The sequence below is a fragment of the Triturus cristatus genome, chromosome 9 (assembly GCF_964204655.1).
Source record: "Triturus cristatus chromosome 9, aTriCri1.1, whole genome shotgun sequence".
Taxonomy (NCBI): Eukaryota; Metazoa; Chordata; class Amphibia; order Caudata; family Salamandridae; genus Triturus; species Triturus cristatus.
The window spans coordinates 671,488,624-671,508,642 of record NC_140592.1 but is presented as its reverse complement, the minus strand read 5'-3'; the positions used below and the strand labels follow the sequence as shown (position 1 = coordinate 671,508,642).

The 20,019-nt window shown below is 45.1% G+C and overlaps 1 protein-coding gene across 2 annotated transcripts in view; it reads left to right on the top strand.

Annotated features, from left to right (window-relative positions):
• The window catches only part of PACS1 (phosphofurin acidic cluster sorting protein 1), a 1,493,664-nt gene that overhangs the window by 725,576 nt on the left and 748,069 nt on the right, over positions 1-20,019 (top strand). For both annotated transcript variants that reach the window (XM_085625739.1, XM_085625738.1), the window contains one exon: positions 10,154-10,289. In XM_085625739.1, coding sequence (XP_085481865.1) covers positions 10,154-10,289 — 136 coding nt within the window. The remainder of the gene's footprint in view (positions 1-10,153; positions 10,290-20,019) is intronic.

Below are 20,019 nucleotides of genomic sequence, written 5' to 3'. Positions count from 1 at the left end.
ACCACACCAGTCTGCACGGAAGTGACCACACCAGTCTGCACGGAAGTGACCACACCAGTCTGCATGGAAGTGACCACACCAGTCTGCACGGAAGTGACCACACCAGTCTGCACGGAAGTGACCACACCAGTCTGCACAGAAGTGACCACACCTGTCTGCACGGAAGTGACCACACCTGTCTGCACGGAAGTGACCACGCCTGTCTGCACGGAAGTGACCACGCCTGTCTGCACGGAAGTGACCACGCCTGTCTGCACGGAAGTGACCACGCCTGTCTGCACGGAAGTGACCACGCCTGTCTGCACGGAAGTGACCACGCCTGTCTGCACGGAAGTGACCACGCCTGTCTGCACGGAAGTGACCACACCTGTCTGCACGGAAGTGACCACACCTGTCTGCAAGGAAGTGACCACGCCTGTGTGCACGGAAGTGACCACGCCTGTGTGCTTGTAAGTGACCACGCCTGTGTGCTTGTAAGTGACCACGCCTGTCTGCTTGTAAGTGACCACGCCTGCCTGCACGTAAGTGACCACGCCTGCCTGCACATAAGTGACCACGCCTGTCTGCACGGAAGTGACCACGCCTGTCTGCACGGTAGTGACCACGCCTGTCTGCACGGAAGTGACCACGCCTGTCTGCACGGAAGTGACCACGCCTGTCTGCACGGAAGTGACCACGCCTGTCTGCACGGAAGTGACCACACCTGTCTGCACAGAAGTGACCACACCTGTGTGCACGGAAGTGACCACACCTGTCTGCACGGAAGTGACCACGCCTGTCTGCACGGAAGTGACCACGCCTGTCTGCACGGAAGTGACCACGCCTGTCTGCACGGAAGTGACCACGCCTGTCTGCACGAAAGTGACCACGCCTGTCTGCACGGAAGTGACCACGCCTGTCGGCACGGAAGTGACCACGCCAGTCGGCACGGAAGTGACCACACCTGTGTGCACGGAAGTGACCACACCTGCCCGGATGTGTGGAGAGATGAGCACTCTTCCTCCAAGCAGAAGTGCAGAGATATAGGCCCTACTAGTCAGCACAGCCAACTATTTCCACCTCAGTCACTTCCTAAAGAGTGGGGATCAGTCTCTGGCCGGGGGGTGGCTCTACGTGCAGTGCTGCGAGCTGCACACATTTCCCGCTGTCCCATTTCAGCGGTGCTAGGTTGCACTGTGGTTACTTTGTGGAATGGCTGCTGCTGGCTCTTGCTCCCCTCTGTCCCACCCGCTGCCGTGCAGTGAGTTGAAATATTTGGGTTGTGTACAGAGCGCCCCTCCCCCATGCTCAACAAAGTGGGGGTAGACGGTGCCACTATGCAGTGGTGCAAGCAGGCAGTGATCTCTATGCTGTCTCCGGTTTGGGGTGCCAGGCTGGGGGGAACCATGGCTCGCGCTGCATCGCGGATGGTTCAGAGCCTACGGGGAGGTGGAATTGAATAGAAGGTGCAAAGTGTTGCAGGGTGGTTAATGTTTTAGCAGTGCTGTGAGTGCTGTTCTCCGCTGGAAAGATGGTACAGTGCGGCTGGTACCCGAAGCTGCACGGTGAACTGATGGAAAGTGTAAGCAGGACCGCAGAATGATGGAGCGGCGCCGGTAGTGCTGTGGGATGGAACTAAATCAGTGCAGTGAGCTCTCTGGTATGTATGTGGTGGTTGAGAGATTTTGGAGATGCGCTTCCGCACCGTCCTCTGCTGCGAGCTGCAAATGGAGCTCTCCTTGGTTCTCTCCGAGTGCACCAGCTCCCACAGCCCCGGGCAAAGGGCAAACAAGTAATGTCAAACTTTTACCAAGCATGAAGCGCGGAAGCCGGCCGCAAAGCAGGGAGGGGGTGTCTTTAAAAGAGAAAGTCCGGCGTCTATCATTGGCCACCGCACTTAAGTCTGGAAAATAGTGTGGGTATGTTGGTAAGCCGGATAACTTGTACTGGCTGCAAATAAAACAAAAGAAAACCGTGCGGTCACCATGTTTTGTCAATAGCGTACAGCGTGCTGTGCCCACCAGGGCTTATAGCATGCAGGAGTGCCACACCATGCAAAACGAAGGCGCGTGGTGAGTTTAAACAAGACGTCAGCGGTTCTTTCATTTTGTTGCTTCCCTGTGAAATGGAAGCAAAAAAGAACAATCACCGCGAGTGGTGCACGCGAGCCATGTGGTTTCAATTATCGCGCCCGTGCCTGGGCACGATAATTGAAACCACATGTCCGCGATGCCTGTAATAGACACCAATAGGCCGTGGGCGGAGCAATGCGCCCGCCTTTGGCCTATTGCGTGCTCTCTTTTTAAAAAACACGAACACAAAGCCCAATAGCGTGCCACAAGAGGAAAAGCACACGCTCGTGCGTGTGCCATTCCTCGGTCAGCTACTCAAACCCCGTTTTTCACCTACTAAATGTCTTGAGCTGCGCGAGCAGTGCTGCGCACTGCAACGCTAGGCGCAAGACCTAAAAACGAAGCGTATATCCCCAAATGCTTTTTGTATATATCACAAATACGAAGTATAAAAAACTTTACTGAAATCCCAGCCCAGCACACAATGGGCTCACACTCTGAAGAAATATTGGATATGCAGAATGTTAAAGTTTAGGGTGTGCGTGTCACCGGAAGCAGGCAGACACGCAAAACAGCATCTTAAAATTCCCTTAGAACTTCTAAAGCAGATGTTGCTAATCGCACTGAACTGTCTAATGTCCAAATAAAATCCACAGACTGGCACAGGTACTTTACCCACTGGATCCTTTACTCCAAAAAGATGTGCTGAACAGCAGCGCACTGGGAAATATCCGCTCTGTTCGTGATTAGAAGAGAGTGATCCTGAGCTGTATTGTAAATGCCAGACACTCCATAGCTGTGCACTGCAAATGGCGGCACGTAGTAACGCAGGCACCGGATGGCTGCTGGCACACTGGTGCACCAAACAGAATCACTAGTCAGTACTCGTGCGGTGAAATAGCTGACGTCATAGAAGATCTTTGAGGAGACGAGCGCGGCTTCCAGTTTGAGGTAAAATGATTGCGTAACAAGAATAATCTGTCAAAAGCAGTTTAAACGGCCCAGCTGAAGTGTAGTAAAAGTGCCAGAGAAACTTGCCACTGATTTTGGGTCACATAATGCGGCACACTCCAGCTAGCAGCAAAGAAACAGAACACGTAGAAAGTAAAAATATGTCCAGTGACAGTAGCGCACATTCTGAAGTGAGAATAGTGCCAGGGTTTGATGAACTGCATAAAGAAAGTCAGTCACAGAAAGGCTTAGATGACAGGAACACTTACAGTAAGCATGGCCCGAAAGTCACCTGCACTGTTTCCTCAGCATAGCGTGAGAATGGAATGATGCGCCGAATCCTGCGCTGTTGATGACATCCATCATAGTAGGAGGCAGAAGCTGTGGAGAACTTGAGAGGCTGGTTTACAGTGAACAGCAAATACTGTAATGTAGACATGAAACTACTTACGCAGGGTCACATGGTGTAGAAGCTTGAGGTGAAGGGACTACTTTCCAGCAATATTGATGAGCACAAGAAAGGTGGGCAGATAGTAGCCAACAGCTAAGCAACATGAAGAAACACTGCAAAAAAAACACCAGTACAATCCCACACGTAAGTCACTGGAATGTACCCAAGGTCACACAGCGTAGGCAGGAGAATGACTCCAGTACATGTCGCTTGTAGTAGTAAAAATCAGGGTCGTGAAGTGTGTGCCACAGAGCGCACTAGTGTGTTAGAGATAGATGTTCTGCCATTAAAGTAAATGTGCAAAAAGGCACAAACTGTGGATGTTACGCCAAAGTCCAAAAAGCATAAGGCAGATGAGCACAGAACACCTGGGTTAGGGCTGGCCGATGGTGAGGCCACTGGTGGGGCTGAAAGGCGTTGTGCTTCTTCCTTACTTGTTTCTTGTTGTCTTCTTTGGTTTCTTGAGATAGACTTGTTTCTTCTTTGATGATGTCGAAATTGTTCTGTGTCAAACATTCCTGTTTCTTACTCGCAGTTGATCCTATCCTGTGGATACCTCCTCGTGTACTTTTTGTTGTAGTTGCTGCTGTACTCTCAGTAGATTTCGCCATCTCCAGGTCCTCTTGTTTGTCAGGTACCTGAGATCTGCTTGTAGCTGTAGGTTCGTCACCTCGTCGCCAAAATATGTAGTGATGAAGGTCCACACAGGAAGGTTGTAACTCAGGCTGTTTTATTCAAGTAGTTAACATGCAGTAAAGTTCAGAACATCAAGTAGGTATGTAGTAGATCAGAGCCCCACCAGGAGCTGCCTGTCAGCTGCTCAGCCCATGACCAACTGTCACTTCACCTCCTCAGTCCCAACATTCCGAGGCATCATCAGACTTCAACATTCTAATGAGTCAGAGCACAGACACTGGCTGAGCAGAGGTGGTAAAATACCTTACAATATAAATGCAGAATACTACAGTTTGTTTGTTGTTACATGTGCCAGGAGGATATCTAGAACTTGTCAGACACACTTTTATAGAAATCTGTCTTTATATCCCGCAGTTTCTGTGGCACAGGATTTATACAGGTTAACCACACCCTCTATGCGTTTCCTGACTTTACCCCTTATATGTAACGGCAAAATATGGTATCTTTCACATATTTTCAGCGAAGTCACTTAAAGACTGGAAGAAAGGTCTATCCATGGTACTGTTAAAAGTGAAGTCAGCAGCTCCCACTACCGCTTCAAAGCAGAAGGAACTGAATGTAGAGGCGATTAGAATGAAGTTTTCTGATCAGGCGTTCTTGATTGCCAAGAGACACTCTGAGCCTATGACTAAGGCTCAAATAGCAGGTCAGCAAATTTCCTCTGGAACTAAGGAGAACACGTCATCTGTGCAGCCCACCTCTGGTAATGCTTTGGAAGGATTAAAAAAATGCATAACAATATCGCCTCCAAAAGCTCAGTCTTTCCAAATATTCAGAACATTTCTACAAAAAACTTAAACTAGTACCATCTGCAGTGTTTGTGGCAAAACTTGTTTAGGCAATTTTTACTTCACAACTGTCAGTTGCCGCCTTACCGGTTGTCACCTCCTCGGTTGCCTCTTTCCATTAGGGTATGAATATTGGTTAATTTCTTTTGTTTGTTTTTGGCTTAATAAAAGATTACAGTGAAATGTGTGTAAATTTTTTGTCACATTGGTTTGATTTATCTACTGTTAACTTTGGCAGTCCTTGTCTTGGCCACTCTGAAAATTAGCAAGGAGCTTCAATGGCGACTAAACAGCAAAAAAGAGCTTAAAAGCTAAGCTCTATTGCCATCCACTCTGCAACTCCTCCTCACACCAGTTATCTCCTTGTCAGAATGGAGAGCTCACTCATACGAACTTAAATGTGATTGGTCCCACACAGAACCCAGACTGCACATCAACCAGGACTGTCACGCTTGCTCCCACAATTGAAGAAGTGTCAGGTGATGATTCTTACACTCATGACATCCATGTATTACATATAAAAAAAGAATAACAAGGTGTCTGCTGTAAACATGGAAGTACTATGCCCAGAAGCACTCAGGTTTGGAATTCAGTGTAGATATTTCATCCACTCAGGTACTGGAGACTGAAAATGTCTTTACAGATGCACTAAGTAGACCGGATCGGCCACCATGAATTGGAGATATAGGATCATATTTCAACACTGGGGAGCCCATCATTAAGATTTGTTTGAAACAGAGCATAACGCCAAGTACCCAATGCCCATCTTCTGATGGATTCTTGCTTGGGACTGTAGCCATTTTTTCTTCACTTTTCCTTCAATGTTGCTGATCCCCGAGAGGTTGTGCAAAATGAAAAGAAAACCATGGAAGGACCCATTGGTTCTTAAGAGTTGTGCAAAATGTTGATGCAGACACCCCTGTAGTTCAAGCAGTTCCTTTGTTATTTTGAGCCACATGTCAAATTGTTATTCACAACCTGCAGTATCTCAAGCAGACAGCTTGTCTTCTCAGGATTGCCGTCAGAATATGTGGCCTTTCCAAGGAGAATTATCTATAAGCAGCCTATGGTCACCAGAGGAAATTCGCCTTCATATCAGTATCTTGGAGAGGAGAACTATTGCTCTAGGTTTACAATCCTTCCTACCATGAATAAAGCTAAATGTTGTGCTAATCTTCACAGACACTACTACTGCAGTGTAATCTATAAACAAACAGGGTGGCACTTGATCTCTTCTGTTGACGGAAATTCAAAGGATAAGAGATCGGGCCATCAAGCATCATATTCAGTTAACATCGAAGCATGTCCCAGGAATAGAAAATGCATGGCAGATGCCTTGAGCAAAACATAGAAGGAATGTCACGAGTGGGAACTCAACAAACTGTTCTAGCTCGGAGGCAAGCCGAAAGTAGACTTCTTAGCGATGAATCTCAACAAGAAATGCCGCCACTATGCCCTCAGGCATGTCCTACCGTGGTCGTGGGAGAATGTTTTTTCTCTTGCTCGGTCAAAAACGTTTGCTAATGCTTTTACTCTCTATACCTCTGATCCCAAGAGTCATAAACAAATTGAAGAGCAAGACTCGCTGAATAATAATAGCCCCGTTGTGTCCAAGGCAGTTCTGGTTTACAGAGCTTCTCCTATCGGAGCAATGACACACACTGTTACCACCTCTAACAAACCTGCTTCCTCACAACAAGGCCCAAGTCTTTTACCCGGTTCCAGCATCTCCAAGCTTATCAACATGTCTCCTGAATTTATTGAGTGCCACGATTTGAAAATTCCGTATGTGTGCAGGGAACTTTTGGCACAGGCTAGAGCAGTGTAAACACATAAATCTTATGAAGCTAAATGGAAATGCTTCTGTATACAGTATCTACATCCAATTGCATGTGCTTCGCATCATATTCTTCCATATCTTCTACTTTTATCTCGCTCAGGTCTAAATCATACTTTGGTTCAAATGCACCTCGCAGCAGTCTCACGATACAGAAGGGAACAAAATCAGCCTACATTCTGGTCTGATAGAATTATAAAAGAGTTCTTCATTGTCCTATTTAGGGATTTTCCGACCCTGATGTGTCCTCCAATTTCTTGGCAGTTTAATACTGCACTTTCTCAACCCATGAAGTCTTTTTGAACCTATACAGAAGCAGTAATAAAATGTCTTTCCTGGAACCTCACTTTCCTATTGTCTTTAACTTCTGCAAAAAGAGAAGGAAAAAATCAAGCTTTTACAATTAAAGAACCTTATCTACAATTCCTCCATGAAAGTCATATTACAAACTAATTCATGCTTCTTACTTAAAGGATCCCAGCATGCCTGCAGTAAAGACACTTCACATGGTGGGTGCCAGGCGGTGTCTATAATTGTACTTAGAACACATTATCAAGTTTAGAAAATTCGATCAATGGCTCGTATTTTGTGGTCCCCCCTCCCCCCCCCCTTCCAGGAAGAAACAATATATTTTCAAACAAACTGTTGCTTGCTTGGTGTCTGTTGCCACTGTATACTTCCATAATAACCCACAATCAAAGATGGTGGTCCTACTTGCCAAAGGGACAGGACACCAAGAGAGACAAAGCTGTCAAAGACAAGATCCCTATGGGCTCTTTTTTCATAAACATACAAAAACTTCTTGCTCCCATCCACTCAAGGCGCAATCACCGCATACAATAGAAGCCAAAAACATAATATAAATTCTATTATATACTTTTATTGTTTTAGGATCCTCGTAAATTCAAAATATATGCAAAAGGATTGAAAAACAACTGTATCATCAATACACAGTGTTTAAAAACAATTAATATACAAACAAATGGGAGAATACATCCAGTTACTAGATCATCAAAGAACCTAATAAATCTACTAGCCACTCCAAATAAAATATACAATGATGTTATATTATGTTTTTGGCTTCTATTGGATGCGGTGAATGGGCGTTGAGTGGATGGTAGTAAGGAGTTTTTGTAAGCTTATGAAAAAAGATCCCAAAGGGATCTTGTCTTTTGGCAGAATTGTCTTACTTCCATAATAAGTCAGACTACTGTTTGCAAGGAAGTGTTTAGTCACATTCAACCAGAAGTGTGTCTACATCAATGGCACTGTTCGCCGGTGTTTCTTTGGCAGATCTCTGCTGGGCTGCAACCTGGAAAATCAGGCATACGTTTACCCAACAGTATTGACAGGACTCTACAATGCAGAGGGATGCTGAAGTTGGTAAGGTGGACCTTCATCATCTTATTTGATAATGGTTTGCCTTTTCAAATTATACTAATCATATTATACCAATGATTGCTTGCTATTTGTATTCAAGCATGTGATTCTAAAAAATATCCAATCCTGGAGAAGAAAAAAGTTACTTTCCTGTAACTGTACTTTTCCATAATTGGTATCTTTCACAGATTCGTTTACAATCCACCATCATCCCCTTTAGAGGCTTGCCTGTTTTTAGTATTCCTTTACATGAGTGCCTTTATTTAAATCAAAAGGATAGTAGCCTCTCATGGTATGGTCTTCAGACTGAATGCCTCTGAAGGTTGGAAGTTTGGGTCATTTAAAATTATGTGAATGGAATTCTTAAAGTCTGTTACAAACTTATGTTTTATCTATGGAACTGCTATTTTGTGTTACCATGGGACCTTCAGCTTAGCGTTGGGATGATTCAAGCATTTGAATCTATCAGATACCAAATCTAGAAAATTACAGTTACATGTAGATACGTTTTTTCTTCCATTCTTATCCAGAAGTATCTTCTTTAATTTTTCAATCTTAAGCTTGTGCCTCTTTCTCAGAGGAGATGCTACATAATCTAGGTGTCATGCATACTAAAGTTTTACATTGACCACACAAGTAAATCTGATCACGTATACCTATGATATTTCACAAATTAACCTAGCAGTTAAAGCTACTGTTGCGAGATGGAAAGTATCTTGCACATCCTAATTTTATGACATATGTGGCATTTCAGTTCATCAACAACATCACACTCATTTCACTGGGCCTAAAGTAGCTTTATTGGCATTCCAGGGGCTTATACCCATTTTGAAGATGTGCAATGCATCTACATGCTTATTGTAAACATTTTTCTTTTGATGCTTTAAAAAAATATATATATATTTTAAAGAACGTTCTTTCCTCAAAAACATTTTAGTAAACGTTTTTCTTAAAGACAGACCATCTTATGCAGGTTCCCCCGGATTTGGGCTATATATAGCGGTGCCTAGCAGCTGATAATGAGGAGTGAGCTGTTTGGCTGAATGTTGGAAAATGAAAATGTCATGGCGATTGTAGTACACTTAGGGCCAGATGTATCAAGCGTTTTCCAGTTCGCAAAATCATTGCATTTTGCGAATCAGTAAAATTAGCTATTATAGACTCACAAAATGTCATCTTGATACATCTGGCCCTTAGTTTGTAAAATAAGTGGCACCTATAACTTACTCTTGTATAAGGAGAAAGACTGCAAGCACAGGGAAGTGCAAGCTTATGAAATCCATACCATACATTTTAAATAATAGTATTGTCTTGTAGATAGCTTTTTTTGTTGCCTGGGATGTGCACATTCTAAAATCATATTTGAAGGACAAGGACTAAGAGTTTTCAAAATCAGCATAGAGGTATTTGTTTACTGAATAGTCCATTGTGTTTTCTGGTTATTAATACAGTGTCAGTCTCTGAATTATACCGTGGTGGTGTAGGGAAGGTTACTCACCTAGAAGAATAGTTCCCCGCATGGGTAGATTTTTCAGCCTAAAATGTGACCCCCCCCCCCCCCCCCGGCACCCTACACACACAGATATTGCCTCCTTAAGAAACATAATACAATCAAGGAAACTAGGTGGTGTCATATGTTGTATTATGATACCAAACCCCGTGGCACCCTTTTCTGCCTCCCTGAGTGATAAGACTCCCTCTAAAAGAAGAGGTTTGTACGAGACAGTTCTTCCCAATATATTTAAGTGATACGTTATGACAAATTGTGTACAATTATGTAAAGAAAGTTAGAAAACATTGTGACCTGGCTTGGCATGTATTTGAATTCTAAAGCGTTTAAATATTGGCAGGCTATCCATGCTATGCTGGAGATCTACTAACGGGTAATTAACTTTCCCTTCCATCCTTCCTAATTGAATGGCTTTTATCATAACCACTTTAAACACATGCATCTATCAATCCTAAATGTATTAACTGCTTTTCTTTTCCCCTTCTCCAGCAAAATGGAAGGTGCACTTACTCCACGACAGAAAAGAAGCACCCCCCTGAAGGAGAGGCAGTTATCTAAACCTCTGAGTGAGCGAACCAACAGCTCCGACAGTGAGAGGTCCCCTGATCTGGGCCATAGCACACAGGTAAAGATGCAAAATCATACCAAGCAAGTCAAGTTGGTCTTATGGGTCAACACACTGTTGAATATAGGATTTGGCTACTTCAGGTTTTTTTTACATATCCTTGTGTTTCATAGCATTTTCTGACATAAGATAAGGGAGTCTTATTGCCATAAATGCAGTCCATAAATCGACAAGCCTTGCTTTAGTGCAGATGTACTATTGGAGGTGCTGATAATAGAATATATTTTCAACTGAATTGTGGGCAGTCACATTTGTAAAGATAATGTCCTGGTCAGGCATCGCTAATAATGTGGAGTAAGAGAGACAAAGAATAACCAATACAATAGTAACTGCAGTGATTAACTTGCGCTAACCCTGATACTCATTCCGGAGATTGTTCAGCTGCCCATGGACACCATGTTGACTGCGAGACGTATGCCAACTGTATTCTGAATTCTAATTTGCAATGTCTAAATCTGACAGCTGGGTTATGGCCTCATAGCTGCAGGGATCAAGTGAAGAGGAATGGGGTGACCCAAACCTGCATGACGCACTGCTGGGAACTATGAAAGTTTCAAACATAATTTAATATTCATCTAAATTGTTTGAACACAAAATTACATAACAAATTAACTTTTCCTGTTATTAAGAATAAATACCAATATAACAATTGATTAGACAAGAACATATAGAATTGAGATTTTACAAAAACATTCTCTCCTTAAAGTCCTGTTAATGCGCAAGCGACATGTGTGAAACTGAACGATAGAATCTTCATTGCAAAGCAAAGTCCCAATGCAGTTCGGGTTTTTAAACCCTTCTTCAGGGGATACACATGATCGGAGGGAAGTCAATTTCCAAAAGGTCCACCGTAATGAAAGCTACAACAGAACAGAAAATCACATTGTATTCATTTGTTTGTTACATTGAAAGATTCTAAGTAGGATTTGCACTCTGAGATGAAATTCGGTGAGTAGGTGAATAGAAGATAGACTAGGTGAATTCTAAAAGTGAGATACATGCTCTCGCTACCGTGATCGTCGAGTGCAGTGCATAGCGTATGCATGTGAAGTGATTAAACAAGAATATAAGGAGTAAGTGCCCCGATACTGTGTGAATGATGAAGGAAACGTGCTAATTAATCAGTGCTCAGCGGTACCAAGTGAAAAGCGGGGAGACGCGTGACGTAAAAGAAAGTGAACGCGAGCTGCATAGCGAAAAAATGGGCATGTAAACAAGGTTATACTCACAATGGAGTTTATCGCAATGCTTAGAATAGCGAGAAGAAATCAAACAGCTTTCCGATGCAGTCTGGCATCTACATAAGGGAAAGATAGAAAGTGAATGTACTACCCAGGTTATGGCGACAAAATTGGTTGACCCCTTGTATAAGCACCCATCTGTTCTATGTCAAATCTTACCTGAGAGACTCAAGATATAACCCGCACGTTAGGTAGAGTAAGCTAAAAAGTAAAAGGGAAAAAAGTTCATGCACAAATCCCGAGAGGACCAAGGAAGATTCCGAGTTCATCAGGGTGTGAAGTTTCCGAGCGCTTACCGGCAAGTCTGAGAGAGTTTCGGCGTTGTGCGTGTTCCATCAAGAGTAGAAGGCGTGCGTGTAGATGTATGCGTTCTCATTACGTTTTAAAGGGGCCGAGATGTCAGTAAAGCAGTGGTGATTGAAAAGCTTTATTGAAAGCGTCTAAGAATGCCAGAAAAAAGTTACAGATTGGCATTGGGTGAAACTACAACGTTAACGCGAAGGGTGATGGATGGTAGATGAGAGAGATTTGAAAAACAGTCTGGCGAAATAATGATAAGAGCCTGAAATGAAAAGATTGCAAATCCTTTATAGGAGGCCAGTGTGTGACTACAGACATGAGCATGCCCTGTACAAAGCTATTTATACAAGGCATTATTGGTGAAGAACATCATTTATAGAAAACACAACAGTTCCACATGGTCATTGAGCCCGCCTGGAACCAGCCTGCCAAGTTTTTTTATCCAGAAAGCCTCTTTACGTGCTAGAATAGTGTTAAAGTCTGTGCCTGTGGTCGATTTAATTTTTTCCTAAATAGTGAAACGTAATTGGGGTATGGTATGCGAGGTGTTAATCCAGTGTGTTGCTAAACATGATTTGAGATTTTTATTGCGTATAGTGCTTTTATGTTCCACTATTCTCGTTTTGATTTTTCTGGAAGTTCTACCTACATAGACTACACAGGGGCATTGAATCGCATAAACAACTCCCTCTGTGTTACAATCTGAGGAATGTCTCAATGTGATTTTTTCACCTGACTGGGGATGTGAGAATGTGTTTCCAAGAATAACGTTGCCACATTGACCACAATTATGGCATTTACGCATTCCTTTGTAGGTTTGTCTGGTGGAAAGGTGTTTTGGTTTAAGTAGTTCTCTGATGTTCTTGGATCTAGTATGTGCGAATAGAGGTGGACCTCTATACAAATCAGTAAAGTCGGTTTCTTGTGCAATGATCTCCCCGCATTTATGGATAACTTTCTTGATTTGTGAAGCTTGTGTTGAATATTTTAAAACAAATACCACACGTTGATGCGTTTGTTTGCGTGATGGGAGTAAGAGATCTTCACGTTTTTTAAGGACCACTGTCCTTTCAGCTTCTAAGAGCACATCCTCAGGGTATCCTCGTTCCATGTATCTCGTTTTTTGTTCTTCTATGAGTTTAATACATTGAGTTTTGTCAGATGTGATCCTTTTGATCCTAATGAACTAAGACACAGGTAGATGATTTTGAGAGAATACGGATGTGCGCTGTTAAAGTCCAGCGCATTATTAACATCAGTAGGTTTTTTGTAAACTGCTGTTTGGAGACCCGTAGGTGTTTTTAGAATTTCAATATCTAAGAAGTTAATTTTGTGAGTTTGAATGTTAAAGGTGAACTGAATCCTGGGATTGCACAGGTTAAGATCATGGATACAGGATTCCAATGTGTGTCTTGAGCCTTTCCAGATGACAAGAATGTCGTCTATGTACCGTAGAAAAAGAATTACATGCTCTTGCCATATAGAGTTATGAAGAATATGTAGGTGTTCAAAGTATGCCATAAAGGTATTGGCATATGCTGGTGCCCCAGGAAATCCCATGGACGTTCCTGTTTTTTGTAGATAGAAGTGCTCTTTCAAGTGAAAGTAACTGTGATAGAGTGAAAAATGTAAAAGCTCCAATAGGAACACGCTCATGTCTGGTTCAAAGAAAGATTCTAAAAGTCGCCATTCCACCGCTTCGAGACCTTCATTATGAGCTATGGATGTGTATAGAGCCACCACATCTATAGTACAAAGTAAAATGTCCTCCTCAAAATGGTGTTGTATGGTTTCCAGTTTCAGTAAGCAATCAGTAGTGTCTTTAACATAGGTCTCCCATGATTGTACCAGAGGTTGTAAATGAAAGTCTAAGAATTGTCCAATTGGTTCGTGTATTGATCCACATCCTGCTACAATTGGACGAAAAGGTGGATTAGTAACACTCTTGTGTACTTTAGGAAGCATATATATGTGAGGTGTTTTGGGAGTGTCAACAAGTAGAAATTTCCTAGTGTTCTCGGTGATCAAGCCGTTATTCATGGCTTTTTTTAGTAAGGAACCTAACAGATCTTTAAATTCTCTAGTGGGGTCACTGTCCAGATGAATGTAAGTGTCTTCATCATTAACATGCGTGCCAACACTATGTTCATAAAATTCCGTGTCGAGAATGACTAGGGCACCTCCTTTGTCTGCCGGTTGAAAAGTTATATCCGTGTCTTGCTGAAGTGCATTGAGTATCCTTAGTTCCTTCTTGGATAGGTTTGCATGTTGGGGTTTGGAATATTTGATGTGTTCCAAATCTTTTTTCACCAAAAGTTCAAAATTGTCTAAGGTTTTATGTGAGAATGGAGCCATGAATTTACTCTTTGGTCGGAAACGTTCTTGTGGTCTCTCTTTTTCCTCTAGAACGTTATTGGAAAAGAACCATCTCAGTCTGAGCTTTCGCTTGAATTTAAAAAGGGATATTTCCGTCTTCAGTGGATTAGATGTATAGGTGGGAACAAAAGATGTTCCTTTATTGAGTACCCGTAATTGTTCTATACTCAAGCTCTTTTTAGAAATGTTCATCACGAGAGAGTTGTTTTTTTCAAATTTCTCTGTGGTCTGCCCGTTTCGATGTTTTTTTTGTTGTTTTCTCCCCTGCGGATGCGGTGTCTGGTAGTTGAATGTTTCTGTCTGGAGGTAGATTGGATGAGTGCCCCTCGGCTAAAAAAGACGGCTTCAACCCAGATGTAGAAGCTGTTTCCTTATTCAATTTGTCCGTCTGTTCGGTGCTCTGTTTTGCCGGTGGTCATCGTGCAGATAATTCATGATCATCAACTACACTCTCTTCCGACGAGGTGTTGCCTGGTTTCCGAAAGAAACGTTTTTGAGCATAAGTTTCAGCCCACGTGTACACTTCATCTAATTTATAGTCGATGGTGTCCCGTCTGAATTTTCGAATCTTACGTTCATGACAGCTCGGTTATGGCCTTATAGCTGCAGTCACACCTGACTCTTTCACAGAGCCTTCCATTCATTTCAGCTATCCTAGACATGGTGTAGTTCAGAGCCTTCCCTTCTCCACAACGGGTCTAAGATGCTCTACCTATGATACCAGTATTTTAGACTTGGATCACAGTGAGGGCGGCTCTGAGGCTTCTTGGTCTCTGTCTCTGCGTCCTCCCTGTCAGCTACGCCAAGTGCCACATGCAAGCTCTGCAGTGGAATCTGCAGTTACATTGGGCCCAGCATCAAGAACTCTGACAGATGTCATCCATATCTAAGAGGAGACTGCTCACAATCTGCAGTGGGGGCTGGTTGATCGCAATTGGTCCAGCAGCAGACCCTTCTCCCTTCCCCACCCTTTACTGTCGGTGGTGACTGATGCGCCTCTGGGGAGGTGGAGATCAGACAACTTTGGTCCCTAACAGAAGGCAGTCTCCCCATCAATCTATTAGAATTATGGGCATTCAACCGGTCTCAGATGGCCTTCTGCCATCCATCAGTAGGGGCTAGTGCAGGTTCCCACAGACAACACCAGCACCATGTGGTATTGCAGCAAGCAAGGTGGGGTGGGGTGCCAAGAGGCACTGCCCCGCTGGGGCTGGTTGGAGTGCCTGGGAATTTCCTTGATCATGAACCACCTTGCTTGAATACCAGAGGGGATGAGGTGGGTAGGTGGCACCTGGCAGATCATAAGTGACATCTACAGCCTGAGGTAGTATAGAGGATCTTGGAGCAGTGGGAAGCATCCTGGCTGAATCTTTTTGCCACAGTCGAGAATGTACAATAACTAATAGACTTCTAGCCACACATGCCTTACTTAACAATGTTCCCCAGGTGTCATACTGGATCTTGTAACTTTTCTTATCAGTATCCTTACGCACCGGTAGGTGGTGTCGTTCGGCTCCTCGTGGCATTGTCTGCGCCAGAAGTGACATGTGCGGTGCCTATGGAGGTGTCACCCCTGCACACTGACCTCAGTTCCTTCTTTTCCGCGCCGTCAGCGTGGATCCAGATTGAGCTCCTTTCAGTCTTTCTTTTACTGTATTTTTTTAACTTTTTGTTGAACACTTTACCAGTGTGCCTTTTCCAAAACATTTTTGTACTAATGTCCCCTAAATTAAACCTAACGATTTAAGCCTATGGTGTTTGTCAAAGGCAAATGTCTGTGACAGACCCCCATGTGGTCTACCTTTGGTGCTTGGAGCTGAACCACAACTCCCAGGCCTACTCAGATTGCAAGACCATGCATTCCAAAACAATCTGTGAGCTAGCCATGAAGCTCCTGGCTGCTTGACACCTCATTCTGCACTGCTCCAGGTCTTAGTATCAACAGAGGTCCTAGGACCGCTCTCTGAATCACTTGCGCTGATCATCTTGCAATTCCAGTCTGTTTTGGGTAAGTCCCACAAAAATAAGTCCAAGAAGTCGAAGCATACAACTTCTCAGCGCTGGACCAAATCATCGGAGGAGGTGCAAGAACAACATCACAAATCAAGGCTGCACTCCCATGTCGTCCCAGTGGAGCTTGGGCCTGAGTCTGCTCTGTGCCTCCCAGAGTTTGCTGGAGCATCCCCAGGCCAACTAAAAGTATTTTATGATTCCATGTACCTCATTAGTGAGCAGACTGAGTCCTCTGGCACACTTTCAGGACCCACAGGTGCAAGAGAGCCCTGATTGGACTTTCGCCGGTGGGTTCCCTCTCTGTGCCATTCAGGCACTCTGAATTAGTTCCCATATCCAGACCAACCCATGTCACGACTCCACGGCCTCCACCAGGGTGCGTTCCAGTGGCACCATTCCCCCAGGTGTGCCAATCCTATCATAAGCCCTCACTCTGAAGTACTGATTTTCGAGAGGAACACCTCCGCAAGGGACCACAGCTGGCAGCCTGCAGAACTCAGACCCACATCGACCAACCATGCACACAACCTCATCATCATCCTCGACAGCCAACGAACCATGAAACACCTAGTTAATGCAGTCACCTCTTCCTGCTTCCAAAGACTTCGCATGCTCCACAGAATCTTCAGATGGATTACAATCAACACAAGGAAGACCATCACCCAGGCCCTCGTCACTAGCCGCCTCGACTACGGCAGCGCCCTCTATGCCGGCATCTCCACCCAGCTCCACAGAAGACTCCAGAACCCTGCAGCCAGACTCATCCTAGATCTCCCCAATCAACCCACGTCACGCCCACCTGAGACCCCCACTGGCTCCCCATTCAGAAAAGATACTAGTTCAAGATCCTCACTCACACCTACAAAGCCCTCCACGACCTAGGACCTGCCTACCTCAACCCTCGACTGAACTTCCACCAACCCGCTAGACACCTGCACTCCTCTTAACTTGCACACACTCCCTGCATCCCTTACAGCCGCAGCAGTGGCCGCTCCTTCTCCTACATCACGGCCAAGACCTGGAACAACCTTCCCCTCCAGCTCCGTACAGCCCCCTTGATGGCAGACTTCGGAAAGAGACTCAAGGCCTGTCTCTTCGATGGAGACACAGACGGAGACACAGTGCCCAGATACCCCTAGCGGTGGGAGTTTTGCACTTTACAAATGCTGTTTGATTGATTGATTGATTGACTCTGATACAGAGCCGTACCAGCGCCACTCAACGCTGGCACTGGCACTGACTGGACCCAGACAGTCTGAGTTGAAGACAGAGCCTAATTTCTCAGAAAGGCCCTGTGAGGATTATGAGTGGAGGGGATATGAGGAATTGGCTGACGCGAGTGGTCTGGATACCTCACCAAACACTGGCCTTTTCTCTCCTCCTAGAGTGGCTATGGAAGAAGGGTCCTCCTTAGCATTGGTTGTGCAAAGAGCGGCAGAGGTCCTGGACCTTATGCTGCCTACGGTGGAATCAAGACAGAGGTTCTTTAATCACGGGTATCCTCCTCAGAACTCCTGCCCCCTTTAATGAAGCCCTCACTTATGTCTAGTTCGGGCCTGGACCAAGCCTTGCACAGGCACCCCTGTGCACAAGTCTCCTGTGGACCCAGCCTTCCTCATGCAGCACACCACTCCTGACATCCTGGTGGACTTACACCTGATGCAGTCCCTACCACACCATGGGTCAGGAAATCCAAGAGGCTGGACACTATTGGATTGGGAGGATGATTTTCTCTTCCACCGGCATTGTATTGTGATTGGTAAGCACCATGTGCTTATTGGGCTGATACTCTCATACTGTATGGGATTCTGTTTCGTAAGTGCTGCCTTTGATCTTGGAGGAGGCTTGAGCCATACGCTACCAAGCAATTGCTGATGGTAGAGATGCAGCCAAGTTCACTCTATGCTGCACACTGGATACGACCTTCTCACTTGGCAGAGTGATTGCATTGTCAGTGGCACTCAGAAACCACATCTGGCTGAGGTCTACTGGCTTTTTGGAGAATGTCCAGGCATCCCTTATCGTCATGCCGTGTGATGGCACTCACCTTTTGAGAGACAAGGCGGTTTTGGTGCTGGAGTGTTTTAAAGATCGCAGGGCCACCACTAGGTCATTGGGGCTCACCATAGTCCCACAGCTTCTGAATTCCGCCCATCGCTCCTTCTGTGGCTACAGTAGGGGCTACCTGCATGTCCTTTCATCACTAGCCATCCCGGCCAACAGCCTCCTCAGCCCTTTTGTGGCCAAGGCCACGCTCCCACAGACATTGTTAGAACCATGGCCAGAGGTCTACCCAGCCTGCACCCCCTGGCAGCCTCAAAGCCTCTTTAATATGTCCTTGCATCATCATGGATAGCCGGTTGGCAGCCGGATCCAGCATCACCTGCCCTATGGTGAACAATAACTTCAGACAAATGGGTGCTTGCGATTGTTCAGCGGGGTAATGCGGAAACCACTCTACCATGCCACCATCCTCCGATCAGCTGATGGAGGACCACCTTTCACTCTTGCAATAACAAGTACAGGCTCTTTTAGCCAAAGGAGGCATCGAGAGGGCGCCAGCATCAGAAGTAGCTCGTCATTGCTGTTCCCACTTCATTCTGGTGGCAAAAACAGATGAAGGACTTCATCCTATTCTAGATCTGCGCCCTTTCAACTATTTGCTGAAAAAGGAAAAGTTCAAAATGCTGCACTCTGGCTCAGGTCCTGTCTGCCCTAAATCCCAGAGACTGGATGGTAGTATTGGACTGGCAGGATGCAAATTTTCATATTCCTGTCTTGTCAGCCCACAGGCATCAGCTGCGGGTCATGGTGGGTCACAAGCATTTATGATTTGTTGTGCTCCCTCGCGGCCCTACCATTGCCACTCAGGTGTTCACAAAAGTGATGGCAGTGGTCGCAGGCCATCTGTGGATATCAGGGGCTCTAGTCTTCCCCTATCTCACCGACTCGAGGTTAAAGGCAGGCTCACCCCAGGCAGTCGACTCCCTCCTCCAGACTGAGGCGAACCTCCCACATTCACTATGGTTCTCTATCAACGTGCTGAAGTTGCACCTGACTCCCTCTCAGATGCTCCCTTTTATCAGAGCCCTTCTGGGCACAGTGCAATTCCGTGCCTTTCTTCCAAAGCAGAGAGTCTGGGATATTTAGGCTATGTTACCAATGTTTCAGCCTCTATCCTGGATTTCGGCGAGAGTGACTCTGAGGCTGCTGGGCCTCATGGCCTTCTGCATTCTGCTGTGAAGCATGCCCGTTGGTTTAAGAGGGCTCTGCAGTGGGACTTGAAGGCCCATTGTATTCAGCATCCGGGGAATCTCTCCAATCTGGTGCAGATATTGGTAGGAACTGCAAAAGACCTGTAGTTTTGGCTGATTAACTGGGATTGGATCAGTGCTGACCCCTCTCCCTTCCCCACCCAGATGGTCACAGATGCATCACTCCTGGGTTGAGGAGGCATTCGGGAAGAGGTGGAGATAAGAAAACACACACTCGCACACTCACACTCTCTCTCACTTTCACACACTCTCTCTTCCTACAGGAGGGGCACTTTACAAATAGTGGAAGTGTTTGTAAAGTAAAACTCCCTTCCAGAAGGTGAATACATCTTCACAGATGGTTAAAATATCAAATTAATCCTCATAAAATAGGTGAGAAACCCTTGAAGGTGTTCTAAGACCCACTCAGCCAGAGCTGGAAAAAATAACTGAGGACAAACTGCCAGTACAGTACAAGCTGGGGGAAGGAGCCTGCTAGTTGCTTAAAGGAACTGCATATATGTTTCAACCTTGTGCACTCCTGTT